The 17,652-nt window shown below is 45.6% G+C and overlaps 2 protein-coding genes across 4 annotated transcripts in view; one reads left to right on the forward strand and one right to left on the reverse strand.

Moving 5' to 3' along the window:
• LOC130914299 (ras GTPase-activating-like protein IQGAP3) overlaps positions 1-8,415 on the forward strand; it is a 32,012-nt gene extending 23,597 nt beyond the window's left edge. Inside the window, exons 33-37 of one of the 3 annotated variants that reach the window (XM_057833357.1) lie at positions 2,809-3,015; positions 3,081-3,244; positions 3,304-3,429; positions 7,650-7,758; positions 7,827-8,415. In XM_057833357.1, the coding sequence (XP_057689340.1) occupies positions 2,809-3,015; positions 3,081-3,244; positions 3,304-3,429; positions 7,650-7,758; positions 7,827-7,940 (720 nt within the window). In that variant the 3' untranslated portion in view covers positions 7,941-8,415. The remainder of the gene's footprint in view (positions 1-2,808; positions 3,016-3,080; positions 3,245-3,303; positions 3,430-7,649; positions 7,759-7,826) is intronic. The other 2 variants (XM_057833356.1, XM_057833358.1) reach the window with 2 other exon arrangements.
• Positions 5,851-13,550, reverse strand: LOC130914301 (ankyrin repeat domain-containing protein 34A-like). The gene is made up of 2 exons (XM_057833363.1): positions 13,319-13,550; positions 5,851-13,117 (listed from the first exon to the last, which is right to left on the reverse strand). Exon 2 carries the CDS (start codon positions 13,082-13,084, stop codon positions 11,708-11,710), a length of 1,377 nt encoding a protein of 458 aa, XP_057689346.1. The 5' UTR covers positions 13,085-13,117; positions 13,319-13,550; the 3' UTR covers positions 5,851-11,707.
• Positions 13,551-17,652: the final 4,102 nt, after the last annotated feature.

The following is a 17,652-nucleotide window of genomic DNA, read 5'->3' on the forward strand; positions in this document are numbered from 1 at the left end:
AATGGGGACTGGAGTTTTTTATTTACTGTTTTTTTTGTATATTTGTTTACATATGTTAACTTGATACTGAGATAGTAGTTTGGTTTAGCCTGAGAGGATTTTTGAACAATTTTGGAACTAATGTACAAAACATTAAAAAAAAAAAAAAAAAATGGAGGGGGGTGCATCAATAATCCTTTTATAATGCAATCGGAGCCTCTGAATGGTAATCGAATCGTTAGGTGCCCAAAGATTCCCAGCTCTAGCGGTTACTATGGTTGGGCGTCATTTGAATTTGAACGGTTCCGGTTCCAAACGATTCTTGATTCAGATTCTTTTACTAGACAGGGTCAAAAAAGTTGCATACTTTATATTAATTTCTTAACTTCTCGATTATTTTTTTAATGATATCAACAACTTTCAATTAACTATTAACAATTAGCTATTTTTAACTTGACAGTCTTTGAACTTGAATACGGTGAAGTTTCTTTCCACAAGAGTGCACTTTCACAAAGATGTTTATTTTTCAAAAGCTCAGAGAGAAAACATTTACATATATTCTTTTGCCTATGTTTTGAGTGTCTTATGCAGCAGGCATTTATTGTATTGCATCATTTGTTTTAGGTGGTATTGCTACAAGTTAGGTAAGCGAGTAAACTGATATATTGATAATCCGTCCACAAGATGTCACTATTGTAACTCCGGACTCAGTTTTTCTATGTGCGCTTGGCATCCCCTAGTGGTGACTTACTGGAAGCAGCAGGCAAAAAGAACTTTAGTTGGCAAAGAATCCTTGAGGTGTACAGACGGTATAGACCCTACTCACCAACGTCACAGAGTGACGTGTCGCTGTATCCGGCCGCCATATTGTCCGTCAGTGTTTATCCGTATTCTCAATGGTTTCAATTTGTCGTGCAATTCATGGAAGCCCCGGTGCTTTCAGACTCTGTAAACTCATTGGATGCGTTGCATAAAAGGCGTTATGTGGAAAAGCTTCAGTCTACCCATTCGCCAGATCCATATTTGATGCCTAAATGGATATTTTTCGACCCGCTGTCTTCGCCCTCTCTGCCTGACATCTGCTACCCTGATATCTACAACTATCTTGTCCACACAAAATCAGCCTATTCTCACCAAAGTTTGAAAAACTTGAAGAGCAGCACTCTAAGCTACATTAACCTGTGTGACCCTTCCAATTTTCTAAAATGGCGACAATCAATAAAAAAAAAAAACTGACTGCGATGGCCGACGCTTCAAGGATAGGTGGATATTGGACTATTTCTTCAATAAAACAAGCAACAACTGTGTCTGGCTCATTTGCAAAGAGACAGTCGCTGTTTTCAAAGAGTTCGATGTGACGCGATATTACCAAACGACATGCTGACATGTACATTACAGGGAAGATACGCAGCGAGAAATTACAGCAACTTGAAGCTAGTTTCATTTCACAGCAGCAGTATTTCGCAAGAGCCCGAGTGTCGAAAGAGAACGCTACAAGGACGAGATTGTTGAAATTATGAATTAAAAAAATTATAAAGCAAATGTGACACACAGAAGGGCTTGCTAACATTTGTTTAAATATATTGTTCTATGTAAATCAGCCAAGGTAGCCCCCCGCATTTTTACCACACCAAATCTGGCCCCCTTTGCAAAAGGTTTGGACACACCTGTTTAACTTCTTTCACTTGGTACCAGCTAAATATTATTCCAAAAATAATGATGGTGGAAGAAATAAGCATCTTGAATTTGAAAGTGTATGTTGTCGGCGATTAGCCTCGCAATGATCTTAATTGTGCTTGTCAGCCCAAAACCCTCTAAATATATATTAAATGCATCTTACCGGGTATAAAATGACAACTACACAGTCTGTGGTGATCGTTTGGTGCCCAGTTTTCTCGTCGAATTGCAGCAGTCCATCTCGCTCTCCTCTCCGGGTCTCTCGGAATACGGTAGAACTTCAAGTCTCTCCGTCTATCTTCTCTGTTATTGCAACCGACCGCCATACACGCCTTCACCATTTTGATTATTATGTTAACGAGCAGAAAAACACGCCATAATAGGAGGAATTTACGTAGCGGTAATGCTTAAACCCGACGAGTGACAAAATCTGTACGTTTGCACATTTTAACAGAGGGTCTGATATCATTTCGGTGTGTTTATTCTTTGTTGTCATTTATGAGAAACCCAGCAACACGTTTTTGTGCTGAGCTAAATTAGCTCTTCATTTGATTTGCTCGTAACGGAGCTAGTCTTCACGCGGCTTCTTCTTCGTGGTGTTCGGCAGCTATTTTTCCCAGTCGGCGGTCAGGGCATCGAAATAAAAAAAAAAATTTGAACGGCTCCGGGAGAACCGGAGTGTTAGTCCCGGATCACGTCGAAGCTCAGTACCCAACCCTAGTTTTTACGCTCGTACACACGTACAGTGGGGAGAACAAGTATTTGATACACTGTATCAAATACTTGTTCTCCCCACTGTAGCATCCCATTATCCAAAAAATGAATAGGAATGAATGGATGTTTTTGCGCGGGTTGAATAGAGGCCTTGGAAATCAATGGGAAATGTTGTCCATTAGAAACCAACGGCTATGTTTTTGGAAAATATGTACATTTCTGGCAAAAACTTTTGTGCCCCTTAGCATCCTGAACTTTTTGGGTTAGGGTTACTTTTTAAATCCATGAAGTGATTTGAACAAAAAGTGTAGGACACGTAGTGTTTTGAATTTTTCGATTTGGGGCGAACGGTCGTTTTTGGGGCGTCAAACAAAAGAGACCCACTTCAGATGGATCGGACATCTACAGTTCACTAACTCCGTGGCCGGCTGTGAACAGGAGGCGCGTCACGAGCAGCTGATGCGTCGGCGCGCGCTACAGGAAGCGCACGCGCCTGGCCGGCCGCCGAGAAGGACGTCCTCTGCCGCCGCCCTCGGCCTAGAGGAGAAGAAACGAAAGATCGGCAGGAGCCTTCGGCGTCTGGAGGCTTCGGGCATCCTGCCGGCCTCGGGCGCCCACCGGCGCCTCCTAGCCGACATCGCGCAGGTAAAGGCGCCCGACGAAAGCCGCCTTCCGTCGCCCGCCCGCCGCCGACGCCCTTCCCCCCGCAGGACATTCGAGGGCGCCGCGCCCGTCGGCGGCGGCGGGGGGCGGAGCTGGCAAAGTTGAGCCAGACTCTGCGCGGCTTACGGGCCAAGAGCGACTTCCTGGGCCGGCAGGCCGACTACTACGAGCGTTACATCGCCCGCTGCCTGGAGCGGCTGACGGCCGACGGGTAAGCCGATCGGCACGGGAGGACGCCGACGCCCGTTGACGTTCCCCCCCCCCCGGCAGCCGGACCGCCGATAAGAAAACGGCAGACGCGCGAGGGAAGAAGAAAGTTTGTACGGTGAGCTACACGGCCGCGCGGCTGCACGAGAAGGGGGTCTTGCTGGACATCCGGGACCTGCCCTCCACGCAGTGAGTATGCACGTTTTACAAAAGAACTGCCGTGCGGTATCACCTTAACCGTGACAAAAATGTAGATTTTTTTTTTTTTTTTTTTTTTGCTTTGTAGCTGATAAAAAAAAAAAAAATCCACACCTTAAAGGTGCACAATGTAGGATTTTCACTTTAATTATAACATGACACACATATTTAGTTTGTTTTGTGACACATAAAAAGACTTTTGTTTCCCCCAAAAATTGGAACTATGAAATTCTATTTTCTGCTTTTCTTTACTTACTTAGACACATTTGTTTGTTTTGCTTCCATGTTCATCACCAGCCAATCATGAGACTGTCTTGGTCCGGGTCATCACTAGAGACGTGCGAAATTTCCGATTCTTGGATTATTGGCGATTCGGCCGCGGAAGATTCGAGAACGAGTCACAAACATCCAAATTCCGATTATTGAATTATACCAGGTAAAGCAGAACTAAAACACAGTCAGCGCGGTCTTCATGACGCAATGAGGAACGGACCGAGAGCAAATATCATGTTCAACTCATCCCGCTAGATAAAAAAAACAATCATACCTGACTGCGGCCGACAGCTGGTTCAAACAACGCCCAGTCGCTAGTTGCTACAAACATACGGCTATAGTAGATGTCACATAAATGCAGAACTAGATGCTAAATGACAGACGACGGCTGTGTTAGACTAGAAGCGAAAACGACAGGCTTGCCGTTTAGTAGTTTCCACGTTGTAAACAGCTGCCATCTTAAAGCAGTAGACTTCTCTAGAAGGCTCTGTTGTAGCGAACCTAATCAACTTTTTATCTGAATTACTCCTAAATCAGAAAAATCTTGACTTGAATCTATCTTTAAATAATGAAACAGTTTTAAAACTTTGACATATTGTAAGTAGACAGAAGGGAAATTATGGAATAACGGGAGCAATTTGATCAACTTTAACGGTTGATTCAGATCATTAAATGAATTGATTGTAGTTTACAGCTGCTGATACAGAATGGGGACTTGAATATTTAGTTTTTAACTGTTAACTTGATACTTAAATATTAGTTTGGTTTAGCCTAATAGGATTTTTAAACTATTTTGGAACTAATGTACAAAACATTAAAAGGGGTTTTTTTTTTTGGTGACGTCAATAATCGAATCGGAGCCTCTGAATCGTAATCGAATTGTGAGGTACCCAAAGATTCCCACCTCTTGTCATCACGGCTCCGTACGCCCCGCCCCGTAAATTAAGGCCACGTCCGGTGGCGTCATTAGGCCTATTTTAGCCCACCTAAAATACTTCCGGCACGGTGGCTGAGTGGTTAGCACATCCGCCTCACAGATCTGAGATCAAGGGTTCAATTTCGGGCTTCGGCCTTCCTGTTCCTGTGTGGAGCTTGCATGTTCTCCCTGTGCCTGCGTGGGTTTTCTCCGGGTTCCTCCCACAAACATGCACGGTAGGCTGATTGAACACTCTAAATTGTCCGTAGGTATGAGTGTGCGCGTGAACGGTTGTATGTATGTCTCCTCGTGCCCTGCGATTGGCTGGCAACCAGTTCAGGGTGTACCCTGCCTACTGCCCCTAGTTAGCTGGGACAGGCTCCTGCACTTCCGTGACCTTGACCGTGGCGTGGACTACTCCATGTTTGACAAATAAAAGCCTGGCTTGCACACTCCAATCTCTGCGCACATCTTACCTTTGTTGTTTTTCGGTCAAAAGTGACATCCCAGCTCTCAAATAATTAGCTGCTGCTAGCTAGTTTGTCTGGAATGCATTGTGAAGGTCCTAGTAGAGTTATGTGTGCACTGTTTTTACCACTACGCACATATACAGTACAGGCCAAAGACACACCTTCTCATTCGTGCATTTACTATTTTTTCATGACTATTTACATTGTAAATCCTCACTAAAGGTAATAAAATCACGAATGAACGTGTGTGGGATTATGTACTTGGCAAAAAACGTTGAAATCACTAAAAACGTATAATATTCTAGTATCCTCAAAGTAGCCATCCTTTGCTCCGATGACTTGTTTGCAGACTCTTGCCATTCTCTTGATGAGCTTCAAAAAGGAGTCACCTAAAATGCTTTTTGACTTCACAGGGTTGATTTATTGCTTCATCAGTGGGGTTAGGACCTTCATTTGTGTTGCACGGAATGAGGTGTGTCCAAACTTTTGGCCTGTTCTGTATGTATTTATGTATAATGTTTGGATATATATTTGTGTGGAAGGTAAATTAGCTTGACCCATATCTTACTGAAATTCAAGTAATTAGCAGTATTTTTCAGGGTTTGAAATGACAGCCTTTTTTGTTACAAACTGGATGTGCTAGTTATATATATAAAATCAGTCTTTGTTAGCTGTTTGTGGAGTTTTGTGCTTGTACACTACATTGACTTACATCCTGTGTAACTCCTGGGGGCTAAACCCCCCCCCCCCCCCCCCGTTCTTAAAACCTAGTGACGCCCCTGGCCGTGTCAACAACTGACCAACAGTTTGAATAATGTCTACCGCTCAAGCAAATACATTTTGTTCCAAATCTCAAAGGATTCTAGAAAACAAGGATATGCTACATTATTTAGCATGTAAATCCATAGACCGGAGCAAAGATCAAGTCTATATGTGTATATATATTTAGTCGGTAATTGAAATGAAAATGGACAAAGCCATTCCATCGTCTTTGTGGATGCTGTCAATACATTACCAAATGATAGTGAGAAAAGTAGCCCTCCCTCCCTTGGGTCATGGATATACTAACTAAACATCTTTCATAAAATTTCAAAATAAGATATACCTTCTGCAGAGCACTTCTTTTCCTGCAGGTTCTCCAATTTGAAGCGGAATTTTCAGTCGCAGTCCTTTTTTTTTTGGCCAAGAAGCCTACACTGTGCACCTTTAAGTAGCTCGTAACATACTGTCCACTGCTGCTGAGCTTTCTAGGCAAAAAAAAAACATGCAGGAGGTTGTCTCCTTGAAATGTAGATCTTGGAGCAAAAAAATGGTCAGTACCCCTGCTCTAGAATGAAGACTAGAGGTGACAGTCATGCACTAAGGCGCCAAACTAAATTGGGCCAAATGTGGCATCTATACTGCTGGCCAAAAGTATTGGCATCCCTGCAATTCTTTCAGATAATGCTCAATTTCTCCCAGAAACTGATTGCAATTACAAACAGTAGTAATATCTTCATTGATTTTGTTTGCAATGAAAAAACACGAATGAGAATTAAAAAAAAAAAAAAAAAAATCATCAACATTTTACACAAAACTCCAAAAACGGGCCGGACAAAAGTTCTGGCACCCTCAGCCGGATACTTTGTAGCAAGACCTTTAGACAAAATAACTACCGCTTCCGGTATCCATCAATGAGTTTCTTGCAATGCTCTGCTGGAATTTTAGACCATTGTTCTTTGGCCAATTGCTCCAGATCTCTGAGATTTGAGAGTTCTCCGCAGGTGTTCTATGGGATTCAGGTCTGGCCCCTTTAGACTTCTCCAGTGCTTTCTCTCAAGCCACTTTTTAGTGCTTTTTGAAGTGTGTTTTGGGTCATTGTCCTGCTGGAAGACCTCTGAGGGAGGCCCAGCTTTCTGGACACAAGGACGCAGGACAGAGGTTGAGTCAACTTGAATCCATTTTAACTGGCTGCACGCATGATTAAGTTATTGCCACCACCTGTTATGTGCCACAGGTAAGTAACAGGTGCTGTTAATTACACGAATTGGAGAAGCATCACGACTTTTCCAAGGGTGCCAATACTTTTGTCCGGCCCATTTTTGGAGTTTTGTGTCAAATCATCATGATTTTTTTCCTATCCATTCTATTTTGTGTTTTTTTTCATTGCAAGCAAAATAAATGAAGATATGACTACCGAAGCATTTGTAATTGCAATCATTTTCTGGGAGAAATTCAGCATTATCTGACAGTATTACAGGGGTGCCAATACGTTTGGCCAGCAGTGAAGATGACCATTTAATGTTCCAGGCAGTTCTATTTACAAAAAAAAAAAAAAAAATCAAGCCAACAGTGGTTCGTTGCAAACCAGAACTCTTCGCATATGTATGTCAATTTGTTGTCTTTTATGTGGACTTGTGCATTTTGTATAACAGAGTTTGATTTATTTGTAAGTCCTCGTCCCGCCTCAGGACAACGGATGCCAATTATGCCAATGCTAACTCGGTCATAATTACATTGACGCTTTGTCCTCATCCGATCCCTAAATAACGCCAACGTGCGCTCGTGCCAAGGTTCAAGAACGTGCAGTTCGACATCGCTAACGGCGCCGAGAAAGGAAGCTTCCTGGTCAAAACTCGCTTCTTGGGCGTGGACATGGAAGAATTCCACATCAAGTATCAGGTAAACGCCGCCGTCTCCTCTCCCCGCGGCTCGCGCCGTTCCGTCATCCGTTCCGTCCGCCCGTTCAGGACCTCCTCCAGCTACAGTACGACGGCGTGGCGGTGATGAAGATGTTCGACAAGGCCAAAGTCAACGTCAACTTGCTCATCTTCCTCCTCAACAAAAAGTTCTTCGACAAATGAACACCGTGTTTAAAATGAGCGAGAAGAAAGACGATGTATTTCCTGTACCACTTTTAAAAATCTTTGTTTATTGAGAATAATAAATATCCATTTTCACACAAAACTAGGAAGCGCGTGGCGTCGATTTCCGAGCTCTTTCGCCATCTCCGCATGCGCCGAGAACCCGAAAGGGTAACGGAGTTGCGGCGCACGGGACGCCGCGGCGACCTCTTTGAATCTTTCCGCTCAAGTCCTCTCGGATTCGATACGACAGCGCTGGCTCTCGAGGCCGTCGCGATACGCGTGTCGAAAGCGAAACAGCGGTACTCGGAGTCACCGTCCCGATCGGTGGTGGTGCGAGACGATAGAACGCTGGCACTCCTTCAAGCGTAGTTAGAGCCAAATTTGCGACGAGACGAACGGAGGCGTACACTGATTGACCTGCGAGATTGCCAAAACGTTAAGCGCAATACCCCGACCGGGGGGAATAAAACAGCTGGCGTGAAAGAAAGACTGGTTGCCTGGCACAGCCAGAGTATTCTTTTTCAAACACTGTGAGAAATAGTCTGGGACCCAGCCCATTAACGGCCTCTCAGGCAAGGTACAAAATCAATCGTCCAATCAGATTGGTTTATTTGCGTGACGTGGTCTTAACGAGTAACGTCACGCTTGCGCGCCGAAAGTCGTGTCTACAAGAACACAGATGCTGAACGGGAGAGCCGAGAATATGTTCCAATCCGCAGTAAAACCAGTTTGAAATGACCAAAAACACATCGAAACAAGTCATTGACAACGGTCAACATGGCTCGCGCTAGCCATGTTGAATAAACTCCATTCTCCGCTCACGCTAATTACTTGTCGCTTTAACGTCGTCACGGCTGCCCGTCGCTGATTGGTCCACTCCGCTGTCTGTTTGCTGTGGCTTGCTCCGCCCTTGGAATTGGATCCGCCGGACGGTACACCAGGCAAAGACGGTGGCCCTTCCCTTCTGCTCTCCACGCTACCCTGCACGTTCTCCTAAATTGGAGTCGATGCCATTGTTGTCCTCATCCACATTTGCCCATTCCCTTCAACATTGGTTTTGCTGCTCATTTGCCTACGGCGGACAGCTTTAGAATTTTTTAGAGTTGCAACGTTCGAAAGTCAACAACCGTCAGCTCCAAAGTACCATTAAGGCGGTCAAAGCCGAAGCAAGGAGAACGCCCCCCCCAAAAAAATCCCCCTTGTAAAAGAAGTAGTGAACAACATGTTGGCTCACACAAATGGCAAGAAAGGCGGAATTATTTGAAAAAGCCTGATTGTGAAGGGCAGCGATGGCTCTGACATTATTCAAATCTAGCTACTAAGCCACGTGAATTAAAAGATGCCCTTCCTCGCCGTTTCGTTGCGTGACATTTGACCATGCTACTTCCGCTTTCATAATAGGGTTAGGTTCCCAAAGTTTGAACGTGACAGCGGCAGACTTTCCTTCTTTCCTCATGTCGTATGTGCCCGCAACCTATATGCAATATTCTGAAGAATTCAAACTACATACAGTAGTTTATGCAGGTTCATTCATGCTTTTACAATGAAGGGGGATAAAAATGTCTTGAATGATCAAAAAAAGTTTTGACATAGAAAGCTGCTAGTTTTTTTTCCCCCCCCAAACTTTTGGTTAAAAGCAAACCTCCACCCCCCAAAGCATTATTATTACCATTTTGGAGAATGGTTATATTTGTATTCGTTTAATTTGTGCATCAGTGAGAAATTTTCAGGTGATTTGTTTCTTAAAATGTGGGTGTAAATGTAATTCAAGTAAAATGACATTTGGAATCGTGGGTCAAAAATTGCATCGCGATTGTGTTTTTTTTTGTTACGGCCCCATCGGCTTTTTTAGAAAGCCACATCAGGCAAAATCAATGGTCTGTTAGAATCGGAATCTAAACGTTTTGCAGTTTGCAGTATTTATTTATTGAATACCCTAAATCCTCCCGGCAACCAAAAAATCAACTCCATATTCATGCGGACGAGATGATCACATACAGCAGGGGTGTCTAACCTAGCCTCTTCTTCCTGCCTTCGACGGGGGCGGACGTGTCTCCTCCCTGCTCCTGCTTGCCGCTATCTTCATCAGTCTAGTCTGTCTGCTTTTTTTGGTGAAGTTTCCCTCTGTGGATCTACTGTCCTTGTCTCTCATACGAAAATGGATCTGATTAGTTGGTCTCTCAGCGCAATTGACAAGATTTTTTTCAACAAGACACGGTGTCTTGCCCTAACGGGACCTTCGCCGCTGGATATGTGAGAGATTCGTGGGGTCACTGGAAGCCAGCGTGTCTTACTGTCCTGTCTGTGGAAGATATCGAAGATATAGGACTGTTTGGCGCGACAGTCGTGCGGTTCCTTCGGCTTGGCTTAGGAGGTGCCCCGCTCTACCGGAAAGTTTCCGAGACGGCAGCTTTCAAGGAAATCGACAAATTGACCACGTATCAAACGGTGCGATTCAAGGCACTGGAAGACCGCGTCGAGGCTCGGATCGAGAACTGGCTTCGTGGACTCGCGGTTCGTTCCGAGGACGGATGGAAAAAAGTGGATACTACTTTGCGCTAGGGGACTGAACTGTCGAGGCAGACCGCGACTATTGGCAATGACTTAAGGGAGCTGAGGACTCGCCTACGCCGTGAGGAGCGTGAATTTGACTGAAGACCAACCGTATTTGGACAAATTAAATGACTAATTTGGCTTAATTCCATTATGATTTTCCTTTCCCTTCCCCAACCCCTCCATTCTCCTGGAGAAAGCCGCACAGATGGCCCTATCTCTTGCCCTTGATCTCTTCCCAAGGCTGGTCGCAGTGCCTTGCGACTTTTTTTTTTTTTTTTTTTGTCTACAGATACATACAAATACTGGTACACTGGTGCATACACACACTCGCACACAACCTCCTCACCCCTCAAGTCCGCCACCGCCTTTTTCTAGCTATCACTGATCCCCCCATCCTCCAGCCATGACTGGTAGTTTTTTTGTTGTTGTTTTTTTTCATACGAAAAAATCCCTGCACGTGACCAGTGCGTGGTGTCATACCCCTGCTATGTTGTATGATATATGTGTGTCTACCTGTAACTTGCTCTGTAATTTCTGAAGAAGAGAGAAGTTGGCGGCGCGGAACGTCTGCAGTGGCTCACTCATCAAACGGAATTTCGTTGCATCTGTTTTCATCTTAAATCTCTGAATCTTAACGATGACGACGAAGAAAAAAAATCCTTGAAATGGCCCAAACAAGGAACTAGGTTATGTGCTTCTGATTTTTAACACATGATGGTGCTAGCGGAGCCTCCATTAGCTCAGGGTTCAAAGCAGTATTTGTACAGTATTTTATTATTCTTGCATTATCCTTCCACCTCTGGGTGACAACTTTTAGCCCTTAACCCATTCACCAGACATCAAATCCATTTCTACTGGGAAGGCTGGCACAGAGTCATCACGCATCACAGACCACCTACGTCCAATACAATTTGACAGCCCTCCCGGTCAAAACGAATCGTACGTCTCGCCCTCAACGAGTTAACGCTTCAGAATCGATTCATTTCACAAGGGCCCGATCCCTTCACGCAATTGGTGACATCCTACCACATGTCGTGACGATGTACTGTATATCGCCAGCCGTGTGTAGGCTTAGGGTTTCAAATTGGCCTCCCTCTGAGAAAAAAGTTTGGAAGCCCCTGACGGAGATATGCGTTACTACTCCACGTATTAGTAACTTGTGAGGCGTCTCTGCAGAAATGATGAACCGTGAGGCCGCCGCCCAGTCCTCAGTCGCCGTAAGACTCGACCGCCTTCTCTTGGAAGGCGGACAGCTGCTTCATCTGCTCCGTCTGCATGGAGTGTCTTCTCATCAGTTTCTTTTTGCATTTCAAGTCGGACCCGCGTTTGGGCGAGGCGGGGGCCACGGGGACCCGGATCTTGTGAGCGCCGCGCGTCGGTGAGGGGGGCTCGCCGACGTCTGCGGCTCCTCTATGGAGTTTGACGTTGAGAGGCGGCAGGAAACCGCAAGGGAGCCTGCCGTGGGAAAGGCGCTCCAGCGGGAAGGTCCCGGAGCCGCGCCGCTCCGGGATACCGGGCCGCCGCCCGCTCGGGTCGTTGCCGTCGTACCTCCGCCGCTTCTCGGGAGATCCGGGGACGGATCCCGGGACCCGACGGCGCTCGCTCCCGCTCGGCTCCGGACCGGCAGAGATCTCGCCGCGCTCGACGCTCCACAAATACGGGACGGGGCGACGTTGAACCTCGTCCGCCCGGCCGGAGGGGGCGCGGAACTCGGCACCGAAGCGCTCCGCCGCTTTGGGCTCGTGGGTCTCGATGCTGTGTCGCCGCGCCGTCGGAGGTCGGGCGGGCTCGCCGATAAACGCGGCGTCCATCCGTTGACTCAGACGGGCCACGCTCTCCGTGGGAAGCGCGCCGCAGGCCGAGGGCGCCGCCAGGCCCCAGGGCTCGGAGTTGAGTCTCTTGAGCAACTTGCGCGGAGGCGCCGCCGCCCTCCTCTCCCCCTGCGGGCGGGCGTCGGACCGAGGCGGCGCGGAGAAACTGAAGACTCCTTCTCCGGACGGAGACGAGGTCGCGATCTCCACGTCCGACGGGGACATGCAGGCGCGGGGCTCGGCGTCGGCCCCGCCCGGGGACGGGGGCGAGTTGAGGTACTGCCTGGTCTTTTTGGTGCCGGAAGGAGACGTGTCGCTGGTGATGATGATGACCTCCTTGCCTTTGGCCCTGCAGGCCTCCAGAAGGACCCGCAGGGTGTCCCGCTGGCCCCCGTCCAGGGCCCTGGTGAGGGCGGAGCGGCCCGAGTGGTCTTTGAGGCTGGGGTCGGCGCCGCCGGCCAGCAAGACGGCCACGGCCTCCTCGCCGGCTCGCCGGGCGCAGGCGTGCATCAGCGCCGTCCGCCCGCCCTTGTCCGGGATGTTGGCGTCGGCGCCCCTCTCCAGCAGGTAGCGCAGCATGCGCACGCGCGTTCCTGGGTCCTCGTAGTCGGCGAGGCAGGCGGCCGCCAGCGGCGTGCGACCCAGCTGGTCTCCCTCGTTGATGTAGGCGCCGCCCTCCAGCAACAGACGGCTCAGCCTCAGCTTCCCCTGGAAGACGGCCTTCAGGAGGGCGTTTCCCTCCATCTGAGGTGGGGCGCCGCCGCCGTCTCCCATGGCCGCCCGCTTCTTCTCAGGGTGTCGCCAGACCTGCGAGAGGGGCCCGGCCGGAGGAGTCGTTATCGGCCGACGGACGACATCGCCGCGAGAATGATGATGAAACCGCGACGCGTTCGGCCCGCCCACGCGAAGACCGCGGATAACGAGCGCGGCTTTCGCGTTTGCCGTCGCCGGAATGCCGCGCCTCGACGTGATGATGATGATAGGGAAAAAAGGAGGGTTTTTGCCTACCGCCGCACCGCAGAATCCTCATCATCTTCATCGACATTAGAAGGCGCGTTGAGCTTCCTCTTCCTCAGCGAGCAGTTTTTAACCCTTCGCCGGGTGCCTCCGAGTCACGCGGCCGCATTAGCGTCGGCGCGCACGGCGAGGTATGCCTCCGCCCGTCGCCGCGGAAACTGTCGGCCGCCTCCGCCGAGCGGCCGGTCGACGCCCCGCCCCGCCGACCGTAAAAGGAAAGGCCGCGTTTCCGGCGGAGGCGCACCTGAAACAGACGACGGAAGAGCTTCTGCGCCTTTCTTCCCCCCCCCTCCGCCATTGGCTGAAAGTAGCCTCGGTGTCACGCTCGCGTGACCCGGACTGGGAAACGCTGTTGCCATAGTGACGACGTGAAGGAATCCTGCGGAACGGTCGCCGTAGCGACGGAGAGCGGGCCCGCGCCGTGCACAATGTACGCTCGGCCGACGGAAGGAAAGCCGCTCGTCCGTACTTATTGCTGCCGTAGACATTTCAGATGGATTGACATTAGATTAGAATGACCGTAAAACCCGCCCAGTACAATATAAATGCTATCCTCCCAATTCAGATTTTTTTCCCCTCATACAACTCGACGTATATTTTTCTACAATAAAAATCGATATATATGTCGGCGTATTGGACTCATTGACATTTTCGCTGATAATTATCATGGGAGTTTAGTTGTCGTTCTTCTTAGAAAAGGTTAGGACTATTATTTTCCTTTCGGCGAACACAATAATTGTGTATTTTTCCACCCACGTGATTAAATGACAAAATGCACGTTGGTCAACAGAAATCGCTGACAATAAGTCAATTCCAATGGCCAATCAAGGAGAAGTGTTATTTGAGATGTCAAAAGCAGAAGCAAATTCAACTGTCACGAGAAAACAATTGGAAAAAAAAAAAGGCAGTGCATCTAACGTGTTTTAATGTCATGACATTTTTTAGAACGAATGAATTAGATCGATTTGGACTATTTACCTAGAAACCCGAAAGGGCAGGCAGTTCACATGCAGCCTCGCTAAAATACCATTTTAATCGTCTCAGTACTTCATCATTCGAGCCAAAAAGATGCTGCGATGTAGCTGAGCGTCAAGTTTAACGATTAAAACGATATCCATTTTTTGAAACCGATATCAATAACTTACTGCTCCTAAAGGCCAATACCTATATACGATAACCGATAAAATGTGTATAATTTTTCAATGTGTATTCACCTGAGTTTTTGAACACCTGTAGGTCAAAAAACAGCAGTGATGGATTCAGCATAGATTTGCCTTTGACCTAAAGAGAATTTTCATGATGACATGAACATTATTGTAATGAACAAAATAAAGACAAGAACAGTTTGGACTTCAAGTAAAGGGCTCATTATTTTTTTCAAATAAATATAATTTGAGTCAGTCAATATCATTGACGATGTGTTCCCTTGAACAATGAGTGCAGAACTAAAACAACAACCCAACAGGTATTGTGCTTTGTCAGCAGATAAAACATTTGGTGCAACGGGAGAGGAGACTTTTGTCATCTTGGTCCATCAAACAACTTTCTTAACCTGGCAATTATAGGACAGCAAGCCTATCCATAACCAAAAGGCCTCTCAATAACTTGTAAACATAACACTGTAAAATGCAAACATTTGCTATTTGCCATAGTAAAGTTGTCAGTGATGGAAAAATAAGGCTTCTAGAACAGTAACAAAACTTTGCATACTGGCAAAACAGGAGTGGCAACAAACGCACACAGCACAATCCACTGACACCGTGCCAAAATGAATAAGCCCGATAATATATAATGTTATTGGATTTATTGGGATGATGTCATAATTCCTATTATCTGGCCGATAATGATCGTGCACCTCGAGTTAAAACGACCAAAAAGTTCCTTTCAAAACAGCTAAATTTGGTCAAAAGTAGCCCAAATTTGATCAACCCTCCCAAAACTTTTCTCTTTGACCAATCTGGCAACGTCGTTGGGCTGACTGCATGGATTAAAAACACACACACACACACTAAGGAAACAGCCGCAGCCTATTTCTTATATTGTGACAAAAATACCTCGAAAAGTTGGGCCAAGTCAGAAAAGAAGTTTTCGTCAACACCACACAGTTGAACGAACTTACTTGATTTTTCATAAACGTCAGAGATGCGGTTAACTCATGACGTACTTGAAAATATTTTTTTCCCCCAATGTCCGGCCTAAATCCTAGCTACATTATTACGGTTCGTTATTAATCCGTCAGGAATTCATTTGGGGGGGAAAAAAATCAGCCACCTTTCCTCCTGCCTTTGAAGTTTCCTGATGCAAGATGGCCGCTCGTGACTCACGCCGTCGATTCTGCCTTTAGAAAGTGTTATATAAAACTTTATAAATACATATGTTATCATTAGAACATAAAAGAATAGTTTGAACTATTAACATAAAATATTAATCATTCAAAACAACGTGATATATATGCAGACCCGTGCCGCCCATAAGGCAATTTAAGCAACCGCCTAAGGGCGCACCGGTGTCCAAAAAGGCGTCAAGAAAAATATTCAAATAATATTTGATGAAAGCAGTATTCAGAAAATTATACAAAACAATTAAATAAAAGAACAACAAAACCTTCATAATAAGTATTTAAATAATAATGAAATCATTTTTCTAGTGTGCCTTCTGCCCGTTTCTGCGATAATTTCACCACGGACCCTAGTCTCACTCACCACCCAGCAGACCAGCGAGCTACCTGAAGGTGCTATTTTTAGCCTCCGCAGTTGAACGACGTCACGGTGACGAGTCAACTTCAGGAAAAGACAAAAGCCCTTCGGGTCAGAAGAAAAAGAAAGAAGATCGCAAAGACGTGAAGAAAAACAGAGGTTTGTTGTGATGATTTTTTTCAACAGCGTAAGCGCGTAGACTTTGTGCAACTGCAAGCTAGCGGTTATTTACATAGGGTTTATAGGACTTAGTGCTAAAGCAAAATTATACTGGCTGTTGTTTTAGAAATATTTTCAGTATCCAGCCACCTGTGGATTAGTTAAATTTACTCCCCCTCCAATTTTAGAGAAAGTCTATGGGAGACTAAAATTGTCTTGCTTATTTTCATGTGATGTGAACCACTTTTACCTTGTGTTAAATTGTGCTTTTCAAATCAATTTCCCTTGCCTAAAAGTGCCATGGTTAATTAAATAAATACAACATTAAATATGGAATTCATCATTTCAAAGTTCTGTGGTATGGGGGACTAAAAGTGCCAAAGATTTAAATGCAAACATTTGTAATTAAATGTGTCATTAATTCATTAAAATGGCGATCACATTCATGTAAAAACATATTCAATTTATTTTTTTTTTTGCTATCATATATTTATTTAATTCATTATTATTGGATAGTCCTGTGTAGTTGCCGTGCTTCAAGAATTGATTTTCTTTTAACTACGCCCATCAAAGATAGTGGCCGGATCCAATGGACGGCGGGTACAGTAGGCTGCAAGAATGTAGGCGCTGTTATGGTTATGTCATGCTGGTTTCACAATCAACAGCTATTTGACTAATATAATGTAACATTCCACTTTTTTCTCTTTGTAGATGCTCTTCTGAAATATTGTCTTTCTACCTCTGTACATGCTGGGCCATCTTTTACAGCCAACTTATCCACATCAGCACCAAGTCCAAGCCCACCAAGTCCAGGAAAGAAGTGCACCTTTCAAAACAATTGTCATATGAAAGTGCAATAGATGCTTTTGCATCAGTGAAGATGAGGTGAGTAAGGTTATAGGTCAAGGTGAAAAAAAAGTTGCATTTTAAAGTGTTCTGTGTGTCTTTATATAGATTTGGTGTTAATCATATTGTAATAACAATTGTAATTTATTTCATGCATTTGTTTTTGAAGTGTTTTCATTGGTGCTTTTGAATAGTTATTACAGCATTTTTCTTTTCATTTCTGAACTTGTTCGTTGTCTTTTTTATATGATAAATTACAAAGCGATAACGTGCTTTTTCAGTGTGAGTGTTTAAATATATGTGGTGAAAATAGGGGGGGTGCCGATAAATATGTAGGCTAGGGCACCAAATTGGTCAGGAACGGCCCTGAATATATGGATGAAACGACAACGACATTGGTTCAAGTCTGTGCTGTTCCATTTTGGAAACTTATTGATAGGAACAGTTTGATTGGAAGAAGAAAAAACGCACTCATTAAGCTGTCACTCCTTAAAAAAGTCGACGCTTAGCGATTTAAGATCAACCTGTTCATTATTAAAAGAAAAATAAAATTAAACAATTTTTAAAAAATAAGGGCTTAGGAGGTGTGCGCGGACCTCCCGGCCGGCAGGCGGCGACGTGTCA

The sequence above is a fragment of the Corythoichthys intestinalis genome, chromosome 4, assembly GCF_030265065.1.
Source record: "Corythoichthys intestinalis isolate RoL2023-P3 chromosome 4, ASM3026506v1, whole genome shotgun sequence".
Lineage (NCBI taxonomy): Eukaryota > Metazoa > Chordata > Actinopteri > Syngnathiformes > Syngnathidae > Corythoichthys > Corythoichthys intestinalis.